Consider the following 20,988-nt stretch of genomic DNA (forward strand, 5'->3'; position numbering starts at 1 on the left):
GACAGAAAGGAATCACTTTCAATTAATTGTATAACCCTCCGTTAATAAAGACAAGTGCAGAAGGCCAGTGAAAACAGATGACATTTTTCTTATCATCTTCCCTTTCTCTGGTGCTTTTCATTGTATAAGAAGCAAATCTTCATTATTTCCTTTTCAAAGGTTAGGAAAATTAGCAATAGCATAAGTTTGTGTTTGACTATCACCCAGTGGCAGAAAAAGAGAGAGCAGCAAAGCCTTCAGTCCCAAACCACAAATCAATTCACCAAATCACACAGCTGCTGAAGTAATCCCTGTAGTTCTTCAAGATGCAAAACTTTCTATTCAAAATGTAACATCATTGCCTTTCCTTTGTAATCATTGGCAGAAAAGCACTCTGGATTTACCAAGCAGAGTTTCTGTAAACAGAGCAAGTAAACAATGTCTTATGGAGATGCCAGAAAGCACCCATGAGCTACTACAACATTCAAAGGTTTTCCACCAAAGCCTTCCTCATCCACTATTACTAGATTTTATACGGGTCTTTTCAACCTACATCAATCTTCAGACACCAACCTTCCCCAAAATCTGAATCAGTGCTCCATAAAAAGTGTGCTGAAGATGATTTCTGCAGATGGTCTTCTTCCTCCCATTATCTCTCAGGAATGGCCACCTACATAATGAACAGGAGACTTACAGGACCTGGCAAACATGGAAAAAATACTACAAGTGACCCTTTTTAAACCTGCTGGAACTAGTCTTTAATAACAAAGAAAATGTAACTTTCATTCATCATCTGACTACAATGCTATAAAGAAACACAGGAGTCCACAGATAATGATAAAATTTGGTTTTGCATGTTGATTAACAATTAATTGTAGTGTCTAATGTTGATTACACAGGCTGTAACTGAAGAAACCCAATGGATGTAACTAGATTTCTAGGCATGTTCTGGATGTTACTGCCTCTACCACAGCACCATGGTATGACATTAGAACATGCACTGTAATCTTTCCTAAACAGGAAGCTCTAAACCAGAAACAAACACATGCAAGACATCATCTTCAACCCCAATCATACACAATTAAATTTCACACATCACAAATCCTCCCAATGTAGTAAGACATACAGTTGCATTAAAGGTGACAGATGATGTCCGTTTAAGATGACTCCAAACAGGCCTGGGCATGAAAAAGCAATGAATTTTCTTTAAGGAACCCCTAACCACACAAAGATGCTCCACCATACTCCTCAGATATTAATCATTATGCACACCAACTCCAAAGCAAGAGCAGTTAAACCAAGGAAGATGTATGTTTTCCTACGGCAACAGATCAGTGCTACAGATTGTCTTTCACATTTTGTACCTGGTCACACACTGCCTCAAACATATGCTTCCTTTGTACCTCTGGATTATTATAGGACAGTGGCACTTTATCATGGATGGACAGTTAAACATGCTGAAGATTAAGTCTACAGATAAACGGAGACCGGAAGGAGCCCAGGTAGAGATATCCATCGTGCTCGTGTGCCTCACTAACATAAGGAGCCATCACTCCACTGGGATCATGAAAGCTTCTTCTGTAGGATCCTGTCTCAGTAAGTTCAACAACAAGGCTGTATTTGGGCACAAACTTTGTCACAGTCTCTTGGCTCAGCAACTAAAAGAAAGAGAAAAGAAAAGAAGGAAATTAACAACAAAAGATTTTGTTCTCCACAATTAGATCTCAGGCACTTACACACTCAAAGATCATTCTACACTCCTTGGAATAAGCATCTAAGAACATAAGCATACACTTTGTGTAAACACTATTACACATGCTTAACACATTAACAGCTGAAAAGCTAACTTCAAATGAAAAAATAAGTGAATAAGAAAAAAGATCAGATCAGCAGAAGCCTATTCTACTCCAGCACTAGGCTAAAAGGATGTCTACACACGAGACATCAGCTTGTTCTGAGGCAGTTGACTGAGGCCAAGCAGCAGACATAAGGCTCAGCTCCCTACAGCATCAGTTTGTCAAGGCTCCTGCACTGCACCAGGAGAGACAACAGGTTTCACAGGGATAGCAAGGGTTTTAGCTCAAACTGCACTTCCACCCTAAACTTGCAGTGCTTGTTTGGGGGTTTTTTTGTTTGTCTGTTTTTTTTTGAGAACAGAAGTATTTTCAAGTCTTTGTATTGCATAAAAAGCACTGTGCCTTTTCTTTAGCATCAGATATACCTTACAAAATACACTGTTCTTGCTCATCCTGAAGGAGGGGTGTGACAAAAGCAGGCATATTCAGTCAGAAGAAAATGTCACCTAGCAGGATACTTAACATACACACTGTCTCCCAGGATGCCTTGGGTAGTCACTAGAACAGGTCAGGTTTCCCAGATGCTCTACAGACACCTGGCAATAAGTAGTTTAGGGCACTTCAGGTACAAAGGTAAAGGCTTCACACATCCAAATGTACATTTTGTACTGCTGCATGGCTAGGGCAGAGAGACAGTCTCTTTTCTTTTCTGGACCTCAAAACAAAATGCAACTTAAAGAATGTGCACCTGCTACTCAGAGAAGCAAGTATTAGTTTCACTACCTGCAGATACATAAGGAGTGCTATACCTGGGGAGAACTACAACAGTTTTAACCACAGCACTAAATTATAACTCTTCCTGTGAAGAGGAAGAAAAAGGAAAAAGAAATATTTATCACTTCCATTCCTATACTAAAGATGATTTTTTTTGTTACCTTAAATATCATCCTTTTAATCCATGGTTTTTCAGACAAGAAATCCAACAAAGAAAATCCAGGGTTGGGACGGACAACTGCCATAGCTACCCAATATCCTCCAGAGCTGCTTAATCTGATATTGTCTGGAAGACCAGGCATATTCTCAACAAACATATCTGCTCCACCTTTCATGAGCCCAGACACATAATACCTGAAAGTTATAGAGAGTAGGATTAGGACATCTCAACTCAAGCAGTCTAAGTAATAAATAAAAGCCCCCAAAGGAACTACCTTTAAAAAGTAAAAATACATTTTTTTTCTTATTATGGAAGAGGCAAATACATCACAGCCACATTCCTCTCCCCATAAAAAGTCAGCTTGCTCCACTATCATCCACATCATCACCATGATGAAAAAATACTGCAGTCCCAATGCTTACAGTGAAAGAAAAAAATCAAATATTGAGGAAGACCATCTGCTTTGTCATCAATAACTAGACATGAATAGAGTTTATTGCTTCTTTTGTCATTCAACTCATTTATTTAAACAGTCTCTAAACAGACAAGTACTAATTTCAGCAAAGTCATACACACCTCCTGATTCTAGCCATGGTTGTCTCCTGCACCAGGACAAAGTCTTCTGCAGGAGAAAGCTGGACACCATTGGGAAACCTCAGCCCCACCATTAAGACTTTTACTTCTTTTGTTACAGTGTCATATTCCAGCAAGCTAGAAAGAAAGCATTATAAGTGCTTTTTAGTGAAGAAAAATATTTCATTATCTTGGTTTTATTCTCCAGGCATTCTATCTTCTCTGACATGCACTTCATTCAGTTAAAAAGGCAGAACAGCCAGGAAGCATTTGTTTATGAATGCAGGAGAAATACTAAGCCACTTGAGACTGGCAGCATTCATGAAGGATTTAGGCGGAACATAATGCTAACACCTTCCTTTTAAAACAGATGCTACATGTTAGACCCTCTGAAGGAAAGAGGAATGTCCTCTATTTTGCTGCAGGTCTCATTAGCAACATCCACACATCCTCTCACCCTCTCCTAGGCAGTGCAGTGTTTGCTCAGGTGGATTCTAAAGGCAAAAAAAAACTTCAAGGAAGTGGTGAAGTCCATTCCTACAGCTGAGCTTACAGTAAGTTAAACATCTTGGGGAAGGGTTACTTGCCGCCCATCATCTGTGCCTTCCATGATCAAGAATAAGTAGTCCCGTCTTTGCCATTTGCTACTGGAGTCTGTGAAGTAGATTTTCCTCCCATCCCGGGTCACTGTAAGATCATTCACAAATGACAACTGCTGACCTTCAACTGGTGTTTTGGTTGATACGAGCATTTTTGTTTCACCTGGTTATAAAAAGAAGAGCAGGGAGACAAACTTTTGTATGTTCTGTACATGAAATTAATAGGAATTTTGCATTTTTTCTGTTTGTGACTCTATTAAGTAATATGGTTTTGGGTTGTAATGGAACAACTCAACACCAAATGTGATTGACCAGGAGAAAACCTCAGAAAAACTGAAACAGGAGACAGTGTTCCCTACAGGCAAGTGTTAGACTTCTCACATTTCTGAAGTCCATATATATATATGGTTATATATGCATATATAATCAAGTGCAAACTCGGGCCCTAACCTTGTAAAAGGATGCAAGCAAGCCAATCACTACTCCCTCTTACCCCATAAATCTGTAGGGACAAAGCATACTGATTTTTAAACATCAGCAGGTTCACTAAACTGCTCTGCCACATATTACCAGGCAAATGAATAAGATCAAATCACCAAAAATTAATCAAAATCTACTGAAGTAATCTTTAGGCCCAGGTTTTAGGTTTGTTTGCTTGCTTGCTTTTGCCATGACTGTGCTAATATGGCAGCTGTCTGCCATCAAAAGGGGAGACCTCAATCACATCCTCCCAGAGCCACACAGTGTGAGCTTTTTAGTTACATCTGACCTAGCATTTGGCTATCTTCCCACTTCCCACCTGAAGCCAATTTGGAGAAGTAACCTGTCAGAAAATCAACTCTACAGAAAAGCAGATAGTGCTTTCTGACAGACAGCACAGCTCCTAAAACTGAAATCTGGCTCAGGGACAATAAAGGGCATGATGCAACAGTGTCTTGCAGTAACAAGCGACTGTATCTTCAGATACACAAAAATGCATCTTTCTCTTCACCTTCTGTAGATTGGGGTTACTGGGATGTTAAGAGCTCTTTACTTCCACACACCAAGATCAAGGCAGAAACAAAAGTACAGCAAACATGACAAAAAGTTTACATAACAGTAATATTTTTTCCCTTCATGAAAACTGAAACAGATACACAGAACTTTATTCATGGATCCTGAGGTACCAATTTTGACAAACAGCAGCATATGTCACCAGAAGATAAGCCAGTGGTAACTCTGATCCAGACAGACAGAGGAAGTGACTGCTATAAGAAAATAAACATCAAGTTCTTGCGTGGTATATTTCATCCAGGCACCTCTAACCACTTTACAAAGAGGGCAGGCATAGTTTTGCCTGCAGTGTCCCATAAAACTGCAAATGAAGTTCAAGTTTGTCAGTGAAAGAGACCTTCTGAGAACACAAGTCATACCTGTACCAGGATTAACTTCATAGAGTCCATAATAAGCATCTGCCACAAACAGGGTGTTATTTGGCCCCACTCTGATGCCAAGTGGTCTTCCACACATTGGTTCATCTTCACGGGTTCCTTGGGAAATAATTTTTAAATTATTTTCCAAATATAAATAAATACAAGGCATTCCGACTACTTACAAAGGTCAAATCGAAGTTTAGTAAAACTGTGGCCAGCACCGCACACATTCATTAAAGAAATGATGCTTACTTTCCTAGGTGTGTTTCACATATCCCCATGTTTTCACTAGTCTAGAGATAATCATAATTTGCCAAGCTGGTAGCTAGCTAACAGCTGCCCTCAGTAGGGCTGAATGTCAGAAAACTGAATTTAACTAAATGCTTCTTCTCAGGAAGCATCAGTTTTATTTCATTTGCCTCTCCAGCTCAAGAAGGGCAAGAGAGAAGTCTAGGCTGCCCACTACCTCTCTGCCCCCAAAGCAATAGGGCAGCATAATCTTCCTGCCCCTCCCAAACTGAACAAATCCAGTGGAAACAAGCATGGAAAGGTGATCCTTCATATCTATCCCAACCTCCATTCACACCTAAGCAGCAGCTGGAATTCCAGCTTCCTATCAGCTGGCAGCAGACTTTGCTGGCTGTCGCACAAAGGCTGCCCTACCTGTTAGGCAGACAGGAGTGTTTCCAAATCAGCCCAGAGCCTAACCATGTGAACACCCACATCAAATTGCATAACTAAAATGATGAATGTGTCAATATGAGCTACATAAAGACAGCAACAGTTCCTGCCCATAATTTCTAACTAGATGGCAACAAGAGCAGGTCTGCAGAACCTCATGTAAGGTTTTACATCATTATTGCAAACAAAACCACCCACAGTCCCAAAAAACACCAGCCAGGGTTCTCAGGTTGCCCAGGTAGTACTGACATGGCCAACATTAAGCTTCCCTATGGACATGGTTCTGTTAATAAACAAGCTACTAGTAGTTTTTCTCACTCAGTTCCAGAAATCTCATGAAATGAAGCCAAGAAGTGGCTCAGAAAGAGGTGTGGAATTTAAGAGCAAAAAACTGAAAAGGAATGGTGACAAAACAGAAATCTTGTCATCAGTGGAAGGTCCAGAGATCCACCAATGGTGGTTACAGTAAATGCAGTCACCAAAACACCCCACAAACAGAGGAAGGTAAATTAGTACACATAAATGTAAGGCAAAATTTTGTAGATGGGGAGGTAATACTTGATTTCAAAAAATCTAAGTTCCTCTTTCCTACTCACACATTATCTCAGAGTTCATTCACTTACACTCATTTAGGAGTCCTCAGTTTTTACAGATTGACCCTTCACCTCAGAATCTTGCTGACTTCAGCTTCCATAAATATTAGGCCAGGTTGCTGCCCTTTTTTTGTCTTGTTTAGGAAATGTACTTTTTCTAGATGGACTAACAGGAAAAGGAATGTTACTTGTGATGCACTTCCATCTTATCTTCCTCCTAGTGTTAAGATGCAGGATCTACCAACAAATAATCTGTGTTGCAGCTTTACAAGAGTGCAGGCCTTGTCGCCATGACATCAACCTGCATTCCTAAATTCTACTGCTGATAACAGTGTTCTTTGTTACCAAGAGCACCCATTCCCATTCTTTTGGCCCTTTGTTCTGATATTCCTGCCAGTGCTCATATGCATATTTCCACTAATACTTCATTCATACAAATACATTATTATTTTTGCTACAAATCTCTGTAGAGGAAGATCTGCACTTGCAGAAGCAATCCAGACAGAACACTAGTTTAATCAACAAGCCCTGACCCAGATATTTTTGAGTACACCATGCTCAGGAGCTGTCACTCACCACAAGGACCATGGCCAATTCTGGCTATTGTTTGTATTTCCCCATCTTCAATTTTGATAATCTTCCCATCAGCTGTCCCAGTAAATAGCACATCTGCAAAAACAACTGGTGCAATTAGCTTGATCACAAAATCATAGTGGCAAACACTGGAGGAGAATTCAAGTTTAAGGTATAGTAAAGTAACAGTTTTCTTCACTCATAGCAAAAGAATAAAGAGGGAAGGGGAATCATAGAATCACATAATTGTTTTGATTGGAAAAGACCCTTAGGATCATCAAGTCCAATGGTTAAACTAGCACACTGCCAAGTTCACCATCTACACAGCTTTTAAAAATATCAATGAAAGGTGACTCCACTGCTTCCTCGGGCAGTCTGTTCCAGGGCTTGAAAATCCTTTCAATGAAGAATTTTTTCCTAATATCCAATCTAAACCTCCTCTGACACAACTTGAGGACATTTGCTTTTCTTCTATCGCTTATTACCTGGGAGAGGATACTGACACCCCCTCTCTACAATCTCCTTTCAGGTAGTTGTAGAGAGCAATAAGGTCTCCCCTCGGTTTCCCTTTCTCCAAACTAAACAAAGTCCCCTCAGCCACTCCTTGTAGGACTTTTACTCTAGACCCTTCACTATCTTCGTTGCCCTTCTCTGGACACACTCCACCACCAAAATGTCCTTCTTGTAGTGAGGGGCCTCAAAGTGAACACAGTACTGTGCTCAGTGCACTGAGGTGTGGCCTCATCAGTGCCAAGCACAGGGCGACAATCACTTCCCTTCTCCACACTATTCCTGATACAAACCAGGACACTGTTGCCCTTTTTGGCCACCTGGGCACACTGATGGCTCATATTCAGCCGAGTATCAACAAGCACCCCCACATCCTTTTCTTCTGGACAGCTTTCCAGACACTCTTCCCCAAGCCTGTAGCACTCCATGGCGTTGTGACCCGAGTGCAGGACCCAACACTTGGCCTTGCTGAACCTCACACAACTGGCCTTGGCCCATCAATCCAGCCAAATTAAATGGATGACCAATGGATTAGTAGAGCCCATAGTTTGGGCTTTTCCATCTCAAATTTACATGGCTACCAAGCATCTCATATTGAAGGATTTTTCAGTAAGGGCATTGTTTACAACTCCCACACCAGTTATTTTTCACATTAAAATAGTCAAGGACTCATGTCAAGAGTAGTTTCTAGCCTTAACCCAATTCTGGAAGCAGAAGGAATAACCCCTGCACAAATGTCAAGCCATTACAAGTCTAGTCAGCCTCATAAAGAACCTGCTCAGAGATGGTAAGGGTTTGTGATTTGGGGAGAAAACACATGCTGTAAGGGAGAAGTATAGGATGAAACCTGTAATGCATACATGGGCTCTGAAATGCAAATATGCTATTTATCATAAACTTGAGATTTTTTTCTGTCATATAAGCAAAAACTAACACAACAAAACTGTGCTCATTCAGAGGCAATGATCATTAAAAGAGTAGGCAGTACATTGGAAGTATTCATCCCCAGTTAAGATCTAGTCAAATGAAAAATGGGACCACTTCTCCCAAACATAAGTTGTTCCTGATGCTTTTAGTCCTAGAAGACAGGAATTTTTAATCTGGCAACAATATTTATTTTATACTGGGTAAAGAGGAGAAAAGCAGCCAGGTTTTGCTGCACAAGTCAATTATTTTCAAAACAAAACAAAACAAAACAACAAAACAACCAAAAACAAAGCAAAACCAACACATATTCAAAATAACTTTGAGTTTGTTATCTAAGAGCTATATTGCTGTACAAACCCTTGTAAATGGAGCAACATTTAAAGAGCCTTCTTCAAAGCTTATTTTCTGAGTGCTTACCCCCAATATTGACAATGGACTCTGGTCCAACCAGCTGATTTTCCCATAACCGCTCAGCTTTTCGTAATTTGATATTGGGCTCCAACACACCCGTCAGGAGGGGAGGTTCCTTCAAACTGCAAAACAGAACACAGACTTATGATCCTTTGCATCAATCTGCAAACACTCTTGAGCAACATATTGGTTCATTTTTTTTCCTCATTTGCCAACTCCTGAAAACCTGACCTATGCTTTACATACAGCGTATTTCAAAAAAGAAAACACAGCTGACAAGCTGAAAAAATTGACTCTTGTTCATCAAGGACCATAATTTTCTGGTTCTTCTGATCAGAAAAGCTGATCAGAAAAAAAAGCTGCAGTTATGTGTTCCTAAGAAGTGCCTGGAAATCTATACATCTTCAAGTCCAACATAACATTCACAGTTCATCTATCTTACATAATGGCAAAGGAATAAAAGCCACAACATAAAGGAATAACCGCTTTCTTACTCATCTGAATGAGCTGTTTGTAACAGTATTTTTCTTTCTGAAAAAAAAAACACAAACAAACCAAACCAAAACAAAAACTCAAAGAAGTTGCATATGAACTTAAATGGTATTGAACTCAATACCAAAAATGGTATTGAAATCTCAAAATGACAAGGTAAGGTGCAGTTTTGCGAGTTCACATTCACATAAATAGGAACTCCAGTTTCAACTGGAGTTAAAGGAACTACAGAGATACACAGAAGGGAGTAGGTAAGATGCCTACATGGCTTTGACTTAAATACCAGGCTCCAAAGCACTGTACTTCTGATTAAGCCATAACTGTGCTGACAAACTTGAGTATGTTTCAGTCTTGTAGGTTCTTAAAAACATATGCATAAGGCATCTCAAGTCTCCATGATTTAAGGATTTCAAGTTATTACTAAAAGCTCATACTTGTGCAGGGTGATAAGCTCATAAGGTGTTAATTCACAAGAGTATGACAAAAGCTCCCTAAACCAAGTTTGAAAGGAAAAATTTTAATTTAAACTCCATATACAATGATAAGCAAATGTCTTCCACCTGTGGAACACTAGGAAGATGAGGTTTGACTCCTAAACTTGCCCAGGACCACAGGATCCAACAACACTGCAAGACAACTACTTGTATGTTGGTAATCATTACAATTTCTACAGCTTCAGTGACTGAAGAAAAAAAGTAACAAACTGCAAACTATAAAACCCACAACAATTGAGGAATACAGGTTCACAATCCAAATAATTCAAAAAGAAAGAAAAATACATAGTTTTATCTGTCTGGTTACAGACAGCAAACTTTCTTTTAAGTATTTTTTACTGCAGGGGCAAAGCCAACTCAATTATTAGCTCCTGTCCACAGAAGACTTCCAGCAGAGTTCTCTTCACAATGCTAAGACCAATTAATTAATTAATTTTCCTTCCCGTCGTCCAAGCACTGGATAGATTCTGCTGAGGATAACAGGCTTCAGGTAAGGAACTCACTTGCTGGCAACTTTGGACTATTGCATTTGCAAGCAGAAAATCTTCACTGGGATCAGTAATATCCAAGTCAGGCTCATAGCAAAAAGAACCTTAAAATAAACGAGAGTTGCAGGAATTTCACATGGAGTTTCACAGATCGCATCTGCATTATTTCTTCCCCATCTTATTTCTCATTGTTTCCAGTGCTTTACATAAATAACATCACTATTAGCAAATGAGATTTCTTATGTTCTTTCACTGAAGGGATTGAGTCAGTCAGCATCTATCTCCTGAAACTTTTTCAAAACATTTCATAAACACCACACAAAATCATCCAATATATTGCACAGACTGGAAGTGCTTCTGCCAGTGAAGCTAAGAAGATAATTAAGAATGCACAGCCATATAAGCCAGAGATCTGGGCAAGAAGAATAGTCTTGTAAAATGGACTTCATGTATGAAACATAAGCAGGCAGAATACTGTTACCATGGACCAGAATCAGACCAGGTTTACATAACAGAAAAAGCATTATTGACATATCCTACTGGCTTTCAGAATTACTGTGCAGTTGCCATGTATTTCAGGGAATTGGGTTTTGTTAAACTCAACCACAGGAGAACACATTTCATTATGATTTGCAATGAAGCACCTTATGTGTAATAGCCTACTGGCAAGCCTTGTGAGTGCTACCCTACCACATTAACAGTTTATCTCTAGAGATATTTACAGTGTTGTTGTACTCTTTCATTACAAAATTATTGAGTTGATCATTAGTATTTAGAAGACTGAGCATTTTCACTTACTTCAGAATGCCAGGAGCACTAAAAAGCCTGACTCCACTCTATGCTAGCAGTCAAAGCTGTTCACACACAACTTTTCCCAGCACAGGTGACATCTCACGTAGCTGATTCACTGATACACTGCACTTTTTATACAGATTCAAGATGGTTACTAATTCAGACAAGGCAGAAATCACCTACCTGCACTGCTTTATGAAATCTGTATTTGAATATAAACATCACCATATGGTTCCACTGGTACATAGCACCATACCCACCCACTTAGGGTCTCCATTTCGATTTTCATCCTCAGACTAACAGTCTCTCTTTGGCAGAATTATAATAATTCACCTTATATAATAATTTACCTTATAGGTTGAGGGTCTATAGGAGAATCCAGTAGAACAGTGACTCCAAGCAGGGGCACAGTTAGAGATGCAGCCAAAGTCAAGAAGGTAACACGAAACACCTTGCTGCTGTAAGCGCTATAAAATCAGACAAGCAGGATTAGCATGTGAAACTGTTTTAAAATATAACAGTATTTACAAATCCTTTAACAGCCTATTTTCTTCACAAAATATTTTTGACTGACCACCATCTTGAATGACCTTTAAGGTCCATTTTGAACTTGTTAGGATTTGACAGAGGGATATTTATCCAGTCTCAGCATCCTGGCATCATATGAGGTAGAGTATTCTCATATACAGGTTTCATGCCTACCACAAGCAGCAGCTGACTAAAACAGTAAAACCATGAAATGGGAAGCATGTGAAATTCTTTGGTTGGTTGGTTGGTTGGTTGGTTTTTTAACTTTCTCGTCCTTTAGTTTTGCCAATGGTTCCCATCCCAGCACAAATTTTGTATGAAAAGTTCAACTAAAACAACAAACATTGGAGTAAGTACCTGAAAGGAGGTTGTAGCCAGGTGGGGATTGGCCTCTTTTCCCAGGCAACTCTCAGCAAGACAAGAGGGCACGGTCTTAAATTGTGCCGGGGGAGGTTTAGATTGGATATTAGAAAGAATTTCTTTACCGAGAGGGTGATCAAGCATTGGAATGGGCTGCCCAGGGAAGTAGTGGATTCTCTATCCGTGGAGATATTTAAAAAAAGACTGGATGTGGCACTCAGTGCCATGATCTACTAACTGCAGCAGTAGTGGTTCAAGGGTTGGACTTGATGATCTCTGAGGTCCCTTCCAACCCAGCTGATTCTATGATTCTAAGTTAAATGAATGCTTGCTTAACTTTGTGAAACACTGGTTTGAAACTTAAGCCTCAGCACATAGAAGAAACTAAATATATTCTATTTATCCATCAAAACATACAACAGGAGAATAGGAGAACATTCTACAGGAAAACATTTCTACAGGAGAAAACCAGGTGTTGTTCTCAACAAGTTCGGAGGCATCAATCAGGCATTTACAGCAGAAAGCACAGAGCCATACTCAACAGATTTTAGCCTTGAACTGGAAAAGCAACTCCTACAATTTTAGCCCCTCTGAACCATTCAGTGGCATAGCCAGCCAGTCCCCTCACAGAATCAACTAAATAAAGGCAAATAGTGCCTGGTGGTTCTGCATTAATCCTTGGAATACTTCCACTGTTTTGTCCTTCATCACCCAATCATGCAGACAGTAGGAAATATGAACTACTGCCCGGAGCACAAGTATCACAACTTGGGAGCTAATGCCATGTACTTGCAGTACAGAGATCAGCATCAAGATAATCCCTAGGATTATCAGAGGGGAAAAGCAAGGAGAGAACTAGGCCTTAATTTGGTCACTGCTTGCATTCACAATGTACACAAGTTGGAGTGTTTATAATCCATGACAGCTCTTTCCTGATAGCACAACTGCTGCTAGCCCCTCTCTTCTGGCAGCAGTTGTAGGCAGCTAGGGTGGAGGTCTGCCCCACTTTCCCCAGCTCTGCAAAGTACCCAACAAGCCCCCACAAGCCACTGTGCAAATCACCAGGCTGTGCTGAAGTGACTACTACAAGGATGCCAAGTGCTTGCCCATGACAAAAGCTGCTGGTGATCCTAGCCCAATGCCACAGGCAGTTCAGCCTGCTCCAAAAGGTGTTGTTAGCACTACTGCTGGTCTGTTGGTCACCAAACTTTCCCCAGCTACCCCAAGGCACTCACCACCTTGAGTCTACTTCCTTTCCACCAGCATGCCTGTTCCTTCTGTCAGATATATTAAATATATATATATATATGTATGTATTTCTCACACTCAAGAGCACAGTATCTCCATGGTGAACTTTAAAAAATGTTACAGCACTAAGCGTGTCTCCATCTGAGCTGGCCCATGCTGGGAAACTTCAGTCCAGCTTTCTCATCTGCACTGACCTCTTCATACTTTCCAAGAGCTAAATTGCCCTTGTAACTACTAAGAAGAATTCAACCGTTCCTGCTTAAACAGTAGGTGCCTTAAGAAACAACCTTGCAGTCTTTTTCACCTTTGATGGGGATTTTGGAGTGGGTGGTAGAGATACAAAGTGATCCCCAAGCTTACACAGAGTTCAGCTGTCAGCCTTGTCCTTCAAAAGATGAAGACTCAATAGTATAATAATACAAGTGCTATCAGCAGACACCTGAGCATCTTTGTGACAGCTGAGAGCTGCTCACATAAAAGGAAGCAGATAACGATGAATGGGAGCTTATCTGAAAAGGCCAGCTTTAACAAAACTCTTGAAAGCATGATTTAAGTAAAGGTTGCATTTCTGATCCTTATTCAACTTTGCAAGGAACTGGCAATAAAGAAAAAAAAGTAGAAAAATTAGGTGACAAGCAAACTCACATTTCAAGCCTGCAAACTACAAGACCTAATTTAGACACTGCTGAAAGAACAAGAATTTCAATAAAGTCTAAAGACTTTAAATATATATATATTTTTAAAATATGAAATAGTCAGCTTCTTAGAATCTTTCTAAAAGTAAAGAAACAAAACATACCCAACATAGAATACTGACAGCTGTAAGTTACTGACTGGTCACTGGAAAGAATCACTGAAGTAATGGTTCACCAACAGTGATGAGCAAAACAGAAATCCTAAGCTAATTGCATCTCTGATCATTAATCCTACATAGACTAAAGCTACAAATCCAGCTACAAATCTCAATAATGCAACATACCAGGACTTCAGCTCTAATAACAGCAACTTAGATGTCACCAAGATCTAAAAACAGAAGCCATTGAACCAGGTCTTGAAGACAGACAATAGGCTGGATCACTGTTATCACCCTATAAATTCAATTGATTCAAACACCATTTTCTTTTTGCAGGTATTGCCTTTAATTACAGTGAAGCAAATTTATTATAAAAATCCTAAACAAAGTATTCTAGATAGAATCTTCTTTAACTTATCCACAAACAAATAGACTGGTTATAAGGTTATTTACCTCTGACACATAAAGACCAGCCTTTGAACTGCAGATTGCCAAATATAAACAGACTAGCCAGAGTTACACAGGACTTAATCACACCCAAAATGAATCTGTGCAAGCCATAATGGTGCAACTGTTACTTCCTGACAGGCAAAATATAAGCAGCACTTAAACAGAGTCCTTAGAAAAACAAAACAAAACAAAACCCACTCAAAATTTAAACTATTTTATCAGTTAAAGGCTCTTCCTGCAGCTTGGCAGAAGCAGGTGTGCAGGCCCTGACCAAAACCTTCTTCCCTCTGTCACAGGCCTCCAGCAGAAGCTGGAGCACTGGGGAGAGAAGCAGCCACTGCAGAGCCAAGGTGCTGGGAAGCCTGGGGTACACACGGGCTGACATCACGGATGCCTCAGCATCAACCAGAACCAAAAGAGGGGAACAGAGGCCTCCTCGGTCCGGGACCAGCCAGCCCCTTCCAACCCTTCAGGCCCAGGAAAGATCTGCCTGGCACTCTGCTTCAGACCTCACCGGGGCCAAGCCAGGCTGGTGAAGCCTCTCCCGACCCATTCCCTGACAGCTCTCCCTCAGGACGGGTCCAATCCCCACCCTACTATACCCCCAGGTCAGGTCGGGCCCCCCACTCCACCCACCATGAACCTTCCTCCTCCGACTCCTCGGCCAGACCTCTTCCTCCCCTCAGGTTAAGCCGAACACACCCTCGCACCGCCGAGACCCGCCCCGAGTCCTCAGCACCCCCTTGACGCACGGCAGCCCGGCCCTCCTCTCGCCTCAGGCTAGGCCGACCCCACCTCCGTGCTCACGGCAGACCTCCCTCCCCTCCCCATCGAGGGGGACCGCGACGGGCCCCACCTGCCCTCCTTGGCCTCCTGTGCCTGGCTGTCCTCGGTGATGACCTGCGGGCGGAGAGGCCGGCGCTGCCGCAGGCCCTCCGCTTCATTCATGCTGCTGCTGCTACCGCCTCCCCGCACCCGAGCTCCGGCCGCCCGGCCCCGCCCTCCCCACACACCCCCACGGAGCCGCCCCCCGTGGCCCCTCCTGGGCCCTCCCTCTCCTCCACAGGGGAGCCGCCCAGCACCGCAGCTGGCGTGAGGAGGTGGGCGCTGAGGCACTTCGGACACCGGCGGGAGTGTCCCTGTTGGCCGCCAGTGCGTGCTACTGGGTATCCTGCGGCCGCGGGGATCGCAGCGAGCTCCACCGCTGCCCCCCGGGTGGCCCTGGGGCTCCCGTAGGCAGGGCCGGTGCTGTAGCCTTCCCTCCCCACGGGTGCGCCCTGGACACGGAGATCCCTGACCCCAGTGTCCACAAGATGGCGCCAGGAAACCGGGAGGGAGGGACTCGGGGTGATTTTTCCTCAGGGAGGCGGGGGTAAAGGTGTGCGGAGAGACGGGAAGGCTGCAGGGGAGGGGACTGTGGGACGCGGAAGACAAATCCCTCGCTGGCTCCTGCTGCCGGTATCGGGTGTGTGGGCTGGCGGAGCTACCGGGACCCTCAACAACTTGTGCGCCCCCAGATGCCAAGAGCAACACCCACCCAACCACCTAATCCGGTCTGTGACAGCCCTCGGGCTCCCAGAACGTCAGCGTTGCTTCTCTTGGTCTTTTGTGTAACAACGTGCTGAGATTTTTCTGACTTCTTTGCCTTGCTCAGGAGCAGCGTCAGTTCCAAGCCAGGACCCCGAGTGCCAGTGCCAAGATGGACCCCACGGCTCTGTTAACACTGTAAAAAACAGCATTTAGCAATTGCATCTCGACTTGCACGTTGAGCAGAAAACAGGGAATAGTCCCACCTGTGCACTGCCAAGGAACGGTAAAGGCTCTTTGGCCTTGTAACAAAATATGTGAGTTTCAACAGAGAGAGGGGTTATGGCCAGGAAAGAGGGGTGGATGGGGGGACTTTTCTCTCTGGTTGAGTTCAACTCGGGCTACAGGCCCAGCAGGTGCAAGAAAGCTTTACAGCACTGTTGCCTAAAGGGACATGGTCTCCTGAATAACTCACCCCAGGACCCTGTGAGTACTTTTCTACAATCTCTCCTCCCAGTGCTACTGTGAAGCTACTGCTGGTGCAGAGGTCAGAGGCACAGGGGTAAAATGGCATCCCCAAGATCCAATAGGTAGAAAAAGAAAGGTAATTGAGTCTCCTGCCTTTCAGGTTCAGGATGGGAACTAAAAAGGTTTCCACCCTCCCAGCCTCAACAAACAGAACAGCCAAAGCAAGTTTTGTCACTGCAGACACAGGGAGCTGAGACAGATAAACATTACCTACAAAGGAAGAAGAGTGACAAAGATGCTAAAGCAGATCCTTCATTACCAATTTTTGCAGCCTGGTAATTTCACACAGCCATGACTGTTTCCATCCCAAATGGTGGTTATATGTCCAAATCAGTCTATGCAGGATGAACCAGGACTACGTTCACTGCTGTGAAAAACATTCTGCACCTCTAGACTTGGCCAGAAGAGATTGTCCAGAATTGTCTTCAGTCTAAAAAGGGAGATTTATTCCTGCTTCTGGATTCTGCTAATCCAGAAATTTGTTGCTGAAATTAGTTTCTGTGGTTTTAACTGGCCACACAGCCCCTGAATGTAATTGTGTTAGACTGGAAAACAGTCTCCATTTTACCAATAAATTATAAGTAAATAAATTGGCACAGCTGCAGCAGTGAACCACTAACTGTGGAGAAAGGCACCTGCTTTTCTATCTATCCCTTTCTCTGACTTATCAGAGACACTTGCCAGAGGTCTGCATGAAATTAAGAGTGCCAGTGGAAGCTTTCCAGAAGCAGCTGCTGCAGGTAACAGGAGAATCATAGAATTGGCTGGGTTGGAAGGGACCTCAGAGATCATCAAGTCCAACCCTTGAACCACCGTTGCGGTTGCTAGACTATGGCACTGAGTGCCACATCCAGCTAATGAGGATGTTCTATGCCCATCCCTGCATTACAACTACAGTGTTATCTATGTGGTATGTACAGGGTGAAACACAATCTTCCTCGCTTCTTAGTGGACAAGGCAACCTGAAGAGGATGCGTTCCTGGCACTTTAAAATGATCCATAGCACCTGGAAACAAATTTCTTCTCATCTGTTTGGCTCTGAAACAGCTACACACAGCTCCTACACAATGCTGTTTCTCATGTTCCCCACACACACCTCTTTTTGACTCCTCTTCTACTTCAGCAGGCTGTGCAAAAGATTAGTAGCTGGAACATCCATATCAGCTAATGGTAATTGATTGTTCCCAGTAATTGTTCACTCTTTGCATCACACAGTAAAATGAGTGTGAAGTGGTACCTCAGGATCTACATGAGACCTGCAGCTTACTGACATGCAAATGCTAGTTCTTCAACTTTTAAAGGTTAGTTTTCTGGCAATAACTCATTTCCTGTAAGGCACTCTTTAGAGGAAAGCAGCAAAGCAAAACATCAACTTAGACCACAAAATGACTCATCCTAATCTCTAAACTCCTTTTCCTTTCCTTGGTCTGTGCTAAAATAATCACCGCAGGCAGAATCAAATTCAAAGTGCTGAAAAAGTACCAGGCCCTTTAGGGGATAGAGGGATGGACACCCGTGATGCAAAGCTTACCCATCACACAGAGTAAGGTATTTTCTTTAATGAAAATATTAATACAGAGATAATTGAAGAAACCAGATTTGGTCAAGGACAATAAATGTATTTAAAGCATGATTACAAGAAAAAATGAAATTGAACCATTAACATTAGACTGTACAGCCTACACCTCTAGAAGACAGACCTTCTAAAATTAATAAAATCGTGGTCTATTTCTCCAGGGGGGGAAAAGGCACCATGACTGAGTCTCACTGGCAAAACCAAGTAGGAAGAAAATCAGGCACATTCACCCTTTCCAACCAATTGCAACAGTTAAAAATTACCCTGGATCTCTTTTAATGAAGCTACAAAAGCTATGTGGTAAACAACCCCCACAGTACTCATGGACACACAAAGTTGCAGAAGAATTCAACAGTTCTGCTTTTCTGAACAAAGTAATATCCCCCAAGTTGGTCCCACAATCCCACTGTAAAGCATTCCATGTATCATAACCTCCAATGATCAGTGAAGATCAACTCTTAAGACTGTGGGCCCCAGGGTCTTTCACAAGGTACCTCTTTCCTAGCGCTTCAAGAACTGAGGACATCAGTGCCAGTTTGGCAGGCTGAACCTTTCCCTGAATCACAAACCTGGTGGGAAGGGTGAGACTGCTGCACCAGTGCTGATGTCCATGACAGGAAAAACAAAAATGCAAAGCCTGACTAAGACTTGCACTGAAGATGCAACTTGGTAGAGATCATGGAGGGAAAAGAGGACTTTTCTGGGGGCAAAATTTGGTCAGTTTGGCAAAGCTTCCTAGGAGTAGTCTACCCAGAGCCTCATTGTGTTCTTTTTATAAGAAATATCACCTCCAAGCCTTGTCTAGCTCTGTTTTTACCAGCCTCAGGGTGCTGTTAGATGAACTAAGCTTGAGGTGTTAGCACCAAGAGCTGATGCTGGTATGCTCACAGTGGTGGAGTTTTCCTAGAATAGGTGGGGGCTGAGGCTGCCCAGCAGGAGCAGTGTTCCCCTACAGAACACCACATGGGCAGCACTACAGCACCACTTTTAATACTCAAAGGGGACCTCTGAGCAGACGGACAACTGAAGAACCATAGTTTATTTGTGGAAATGTGCAAGAAAGACAAAGCAGCCGTTGTGGTACTGATTGGCAGGCATGTAGGTGAACAAGCATCCTTGTCTCCCATTCTTCCTGACCAGAGGAACTGTTACTATGAATGTCTCAATGCACCAAAGGACATTGCTCCTTGCACATCTCGTCTTCTGAGACAGTCCTGATAATCAGACTATGCGTTTTTGACCACATGGAAATTTCAGGTCAACAGGATAAGAAAATACTATATTCACAATACAGAAAATGCTTTCTTTACTAAAAGGGAAGTAATCTTGTTCAAAAGCCTTTAGTTTTCTCCTCCACACGGTATTTCAGACTGCATGGAGACAATCTGTTTAAACAAGGGAGTCAACTTTTTCTGTCAAAAGCAGTAACTCCTGGCTGCTTCCACTTACAAATCACTTAAGGAAGTGTTTTAAGTTTGGCTGGGTTTTTGTTTGTTTGTTTGTTTTTGGTTGGTTGGGGGGTTTTGTTGTTGTTTTGGGTTGGATTTTTTGTTTGGGGGATTTTTTGTTTGTTTTGTTTTTTTGTTTTGTTTTTTTTTTTTGCTTTTGCAATGGCAATAGAGGATATACTTAGTGGCTGTCTCCTAAAATATTAACACCCTGTCAATATCAAACCTTCTGACCTTCAACTTTCCACAAAGTCTACAAGGTGTCTACTTACCAAATGGATTGCAGTCAGAAGGATGAGAATTTTAAGTAAGCATGATAATCCCTACTCTATTACCCAGTCCCTAGAGACATTTAAAATATTTTTTTAAAAAAAGCCCACCAGTAAATGCAGCTACTGTACTCAGAGGAACTCTTGGATGTAAGATAACATGCCTGTCTTTGAGAACACATTGTACTGTGAGCAGCCTGCTTTCCCCTTTGTTACCAAAGTCTCTGCTGGCCAAAAAAACTCTCCACTCATCTCCCAGTTGTATAAAATGACCTAGCCATTTCTTTCCTGCCTCCAATAAGGTGCACTGTCTTTCCAGTACACAGTCCCACTGGAAAAGGCAGTGCTGCTCCAGTTAAATTTAGCATTAAGTCAGCCCTGTAAAACTAGGACAAAAACTGGTGATTCTGTCAATTACTCAGGGGTAAGGCAGGCAAAACACAGAGCTCTGTGAAACTAAACAGTCCGACATGAAAAAGACAGAGGTAGGACTGCAAGGTTTGATGGAGTGACCCCAGCCACAGCACTGAATGGTGATTAGGACTCATTTAGCTCAAGAGTGCTTCAATCATAGAATGGTTTGGGCTGGGAGGGACCTTAAAGATCATCTAGTCCAATCCCCCTGCATGGGCAGGAACACCTCACACTAGACCAGGCTGCTCAATGCCCCAGGCTAGTCTGAAATCTAGTAGGAAAATGGCACATAGATTAGAGCTTTGGTATGACACAGAAACATGTTAACAAAGACTTGTGTAAGTATAGATATTTCCTCTAAAAGGTATCTTTCATGCACTGTTAAGGAACATGTTAATCATATCCTCCCAACAACAAATAAAAGAATTTTTGCCAGCTTCTCTGCTTCAAAATAATGTATAACCAGTCAATATCATATTCCTAAATTATTTAGTAAACCACAGAATCATAGAATCATTAGAGTTGGAAAGGACCTCTAGAGATCATCTAGTCCAACTCTCCCACCAAAGCAGGATCACCTGTAGCACATTACA

At 42.2% G+C, this 20,988-nt stretch overlaps 1 protein-coding gene across 1 annotated transcript; it reads right to left on the reverse strand.

The window, feature by feature from the left end:
• Positions 1-712: 712 nt before the first annotated feature.
• Positions 713-15,631, reverse strand: APMAP (adipocyte plasma membrane associated protein). Its single transcript, XM_030448337.1, has 9 exons — positions 15,490-15,631; positions 11,605-11,721; positions 8,995-9,110; positions 7,144-7,236; positions 5,294-5,410; positions 3,870-4,044; positions 3,286-3,420; positions 2,711-2,903; positions 713-1,637 (listed from the first exon to the last, which is right to left on the reverse strand). The coding sequence occupies exons 1-9, from the start codon at positions 15,579-15,581 to the stop codon at positions 1,428-1,430; spliced, it is 1,248 nt and encodes a 415-aa protein (XP_030304197.1). The 5' UTR covers positions 15,582-15,631; the 3' UTR covers positions 713-1,427.
• Between the last annotated feature and the right edge of the window lie 5,357 nt (positions 15,632-20,988).

This window comes from Calypte anna, chromosome 3 (genome assembly GCF_003957555.1).
Source record: "Calypte anna isolate BGI_N300 chromosome 3, bCalAnn1_v1.p, whole genome shotgun sequence".
NCBI lineage: Eukaryota > Metazoa > Chordata > Aves > Apodiformes > Trochilidae > Calypte > Calypte anna.

Bases quoted from the DNA above. Each gene is read 5' to 3' on its own strand.
- APMAP (XM_030448337.1), bottom strand. From the start codon at position 15,581: ATGAATGAAGCGGAGGGCCTGCGGCAGCGCCGGCCTCTCCGCCCGCAG. The intron at 9,111-11,604 runs GTAAATTATTAT...TCTGTTTTGCAG, and splicing joins ATAGACCCTCAACCTATAAG to TTTGAAGGAACCTCCCCTCC. The intron at 2,904-3,285 runs GTGTGTATGACT...TATAACTTTCAG, and splicing joins ACCATGGCTAGAATCAGGAG to GTATTATGTGTCTGGGCTCA.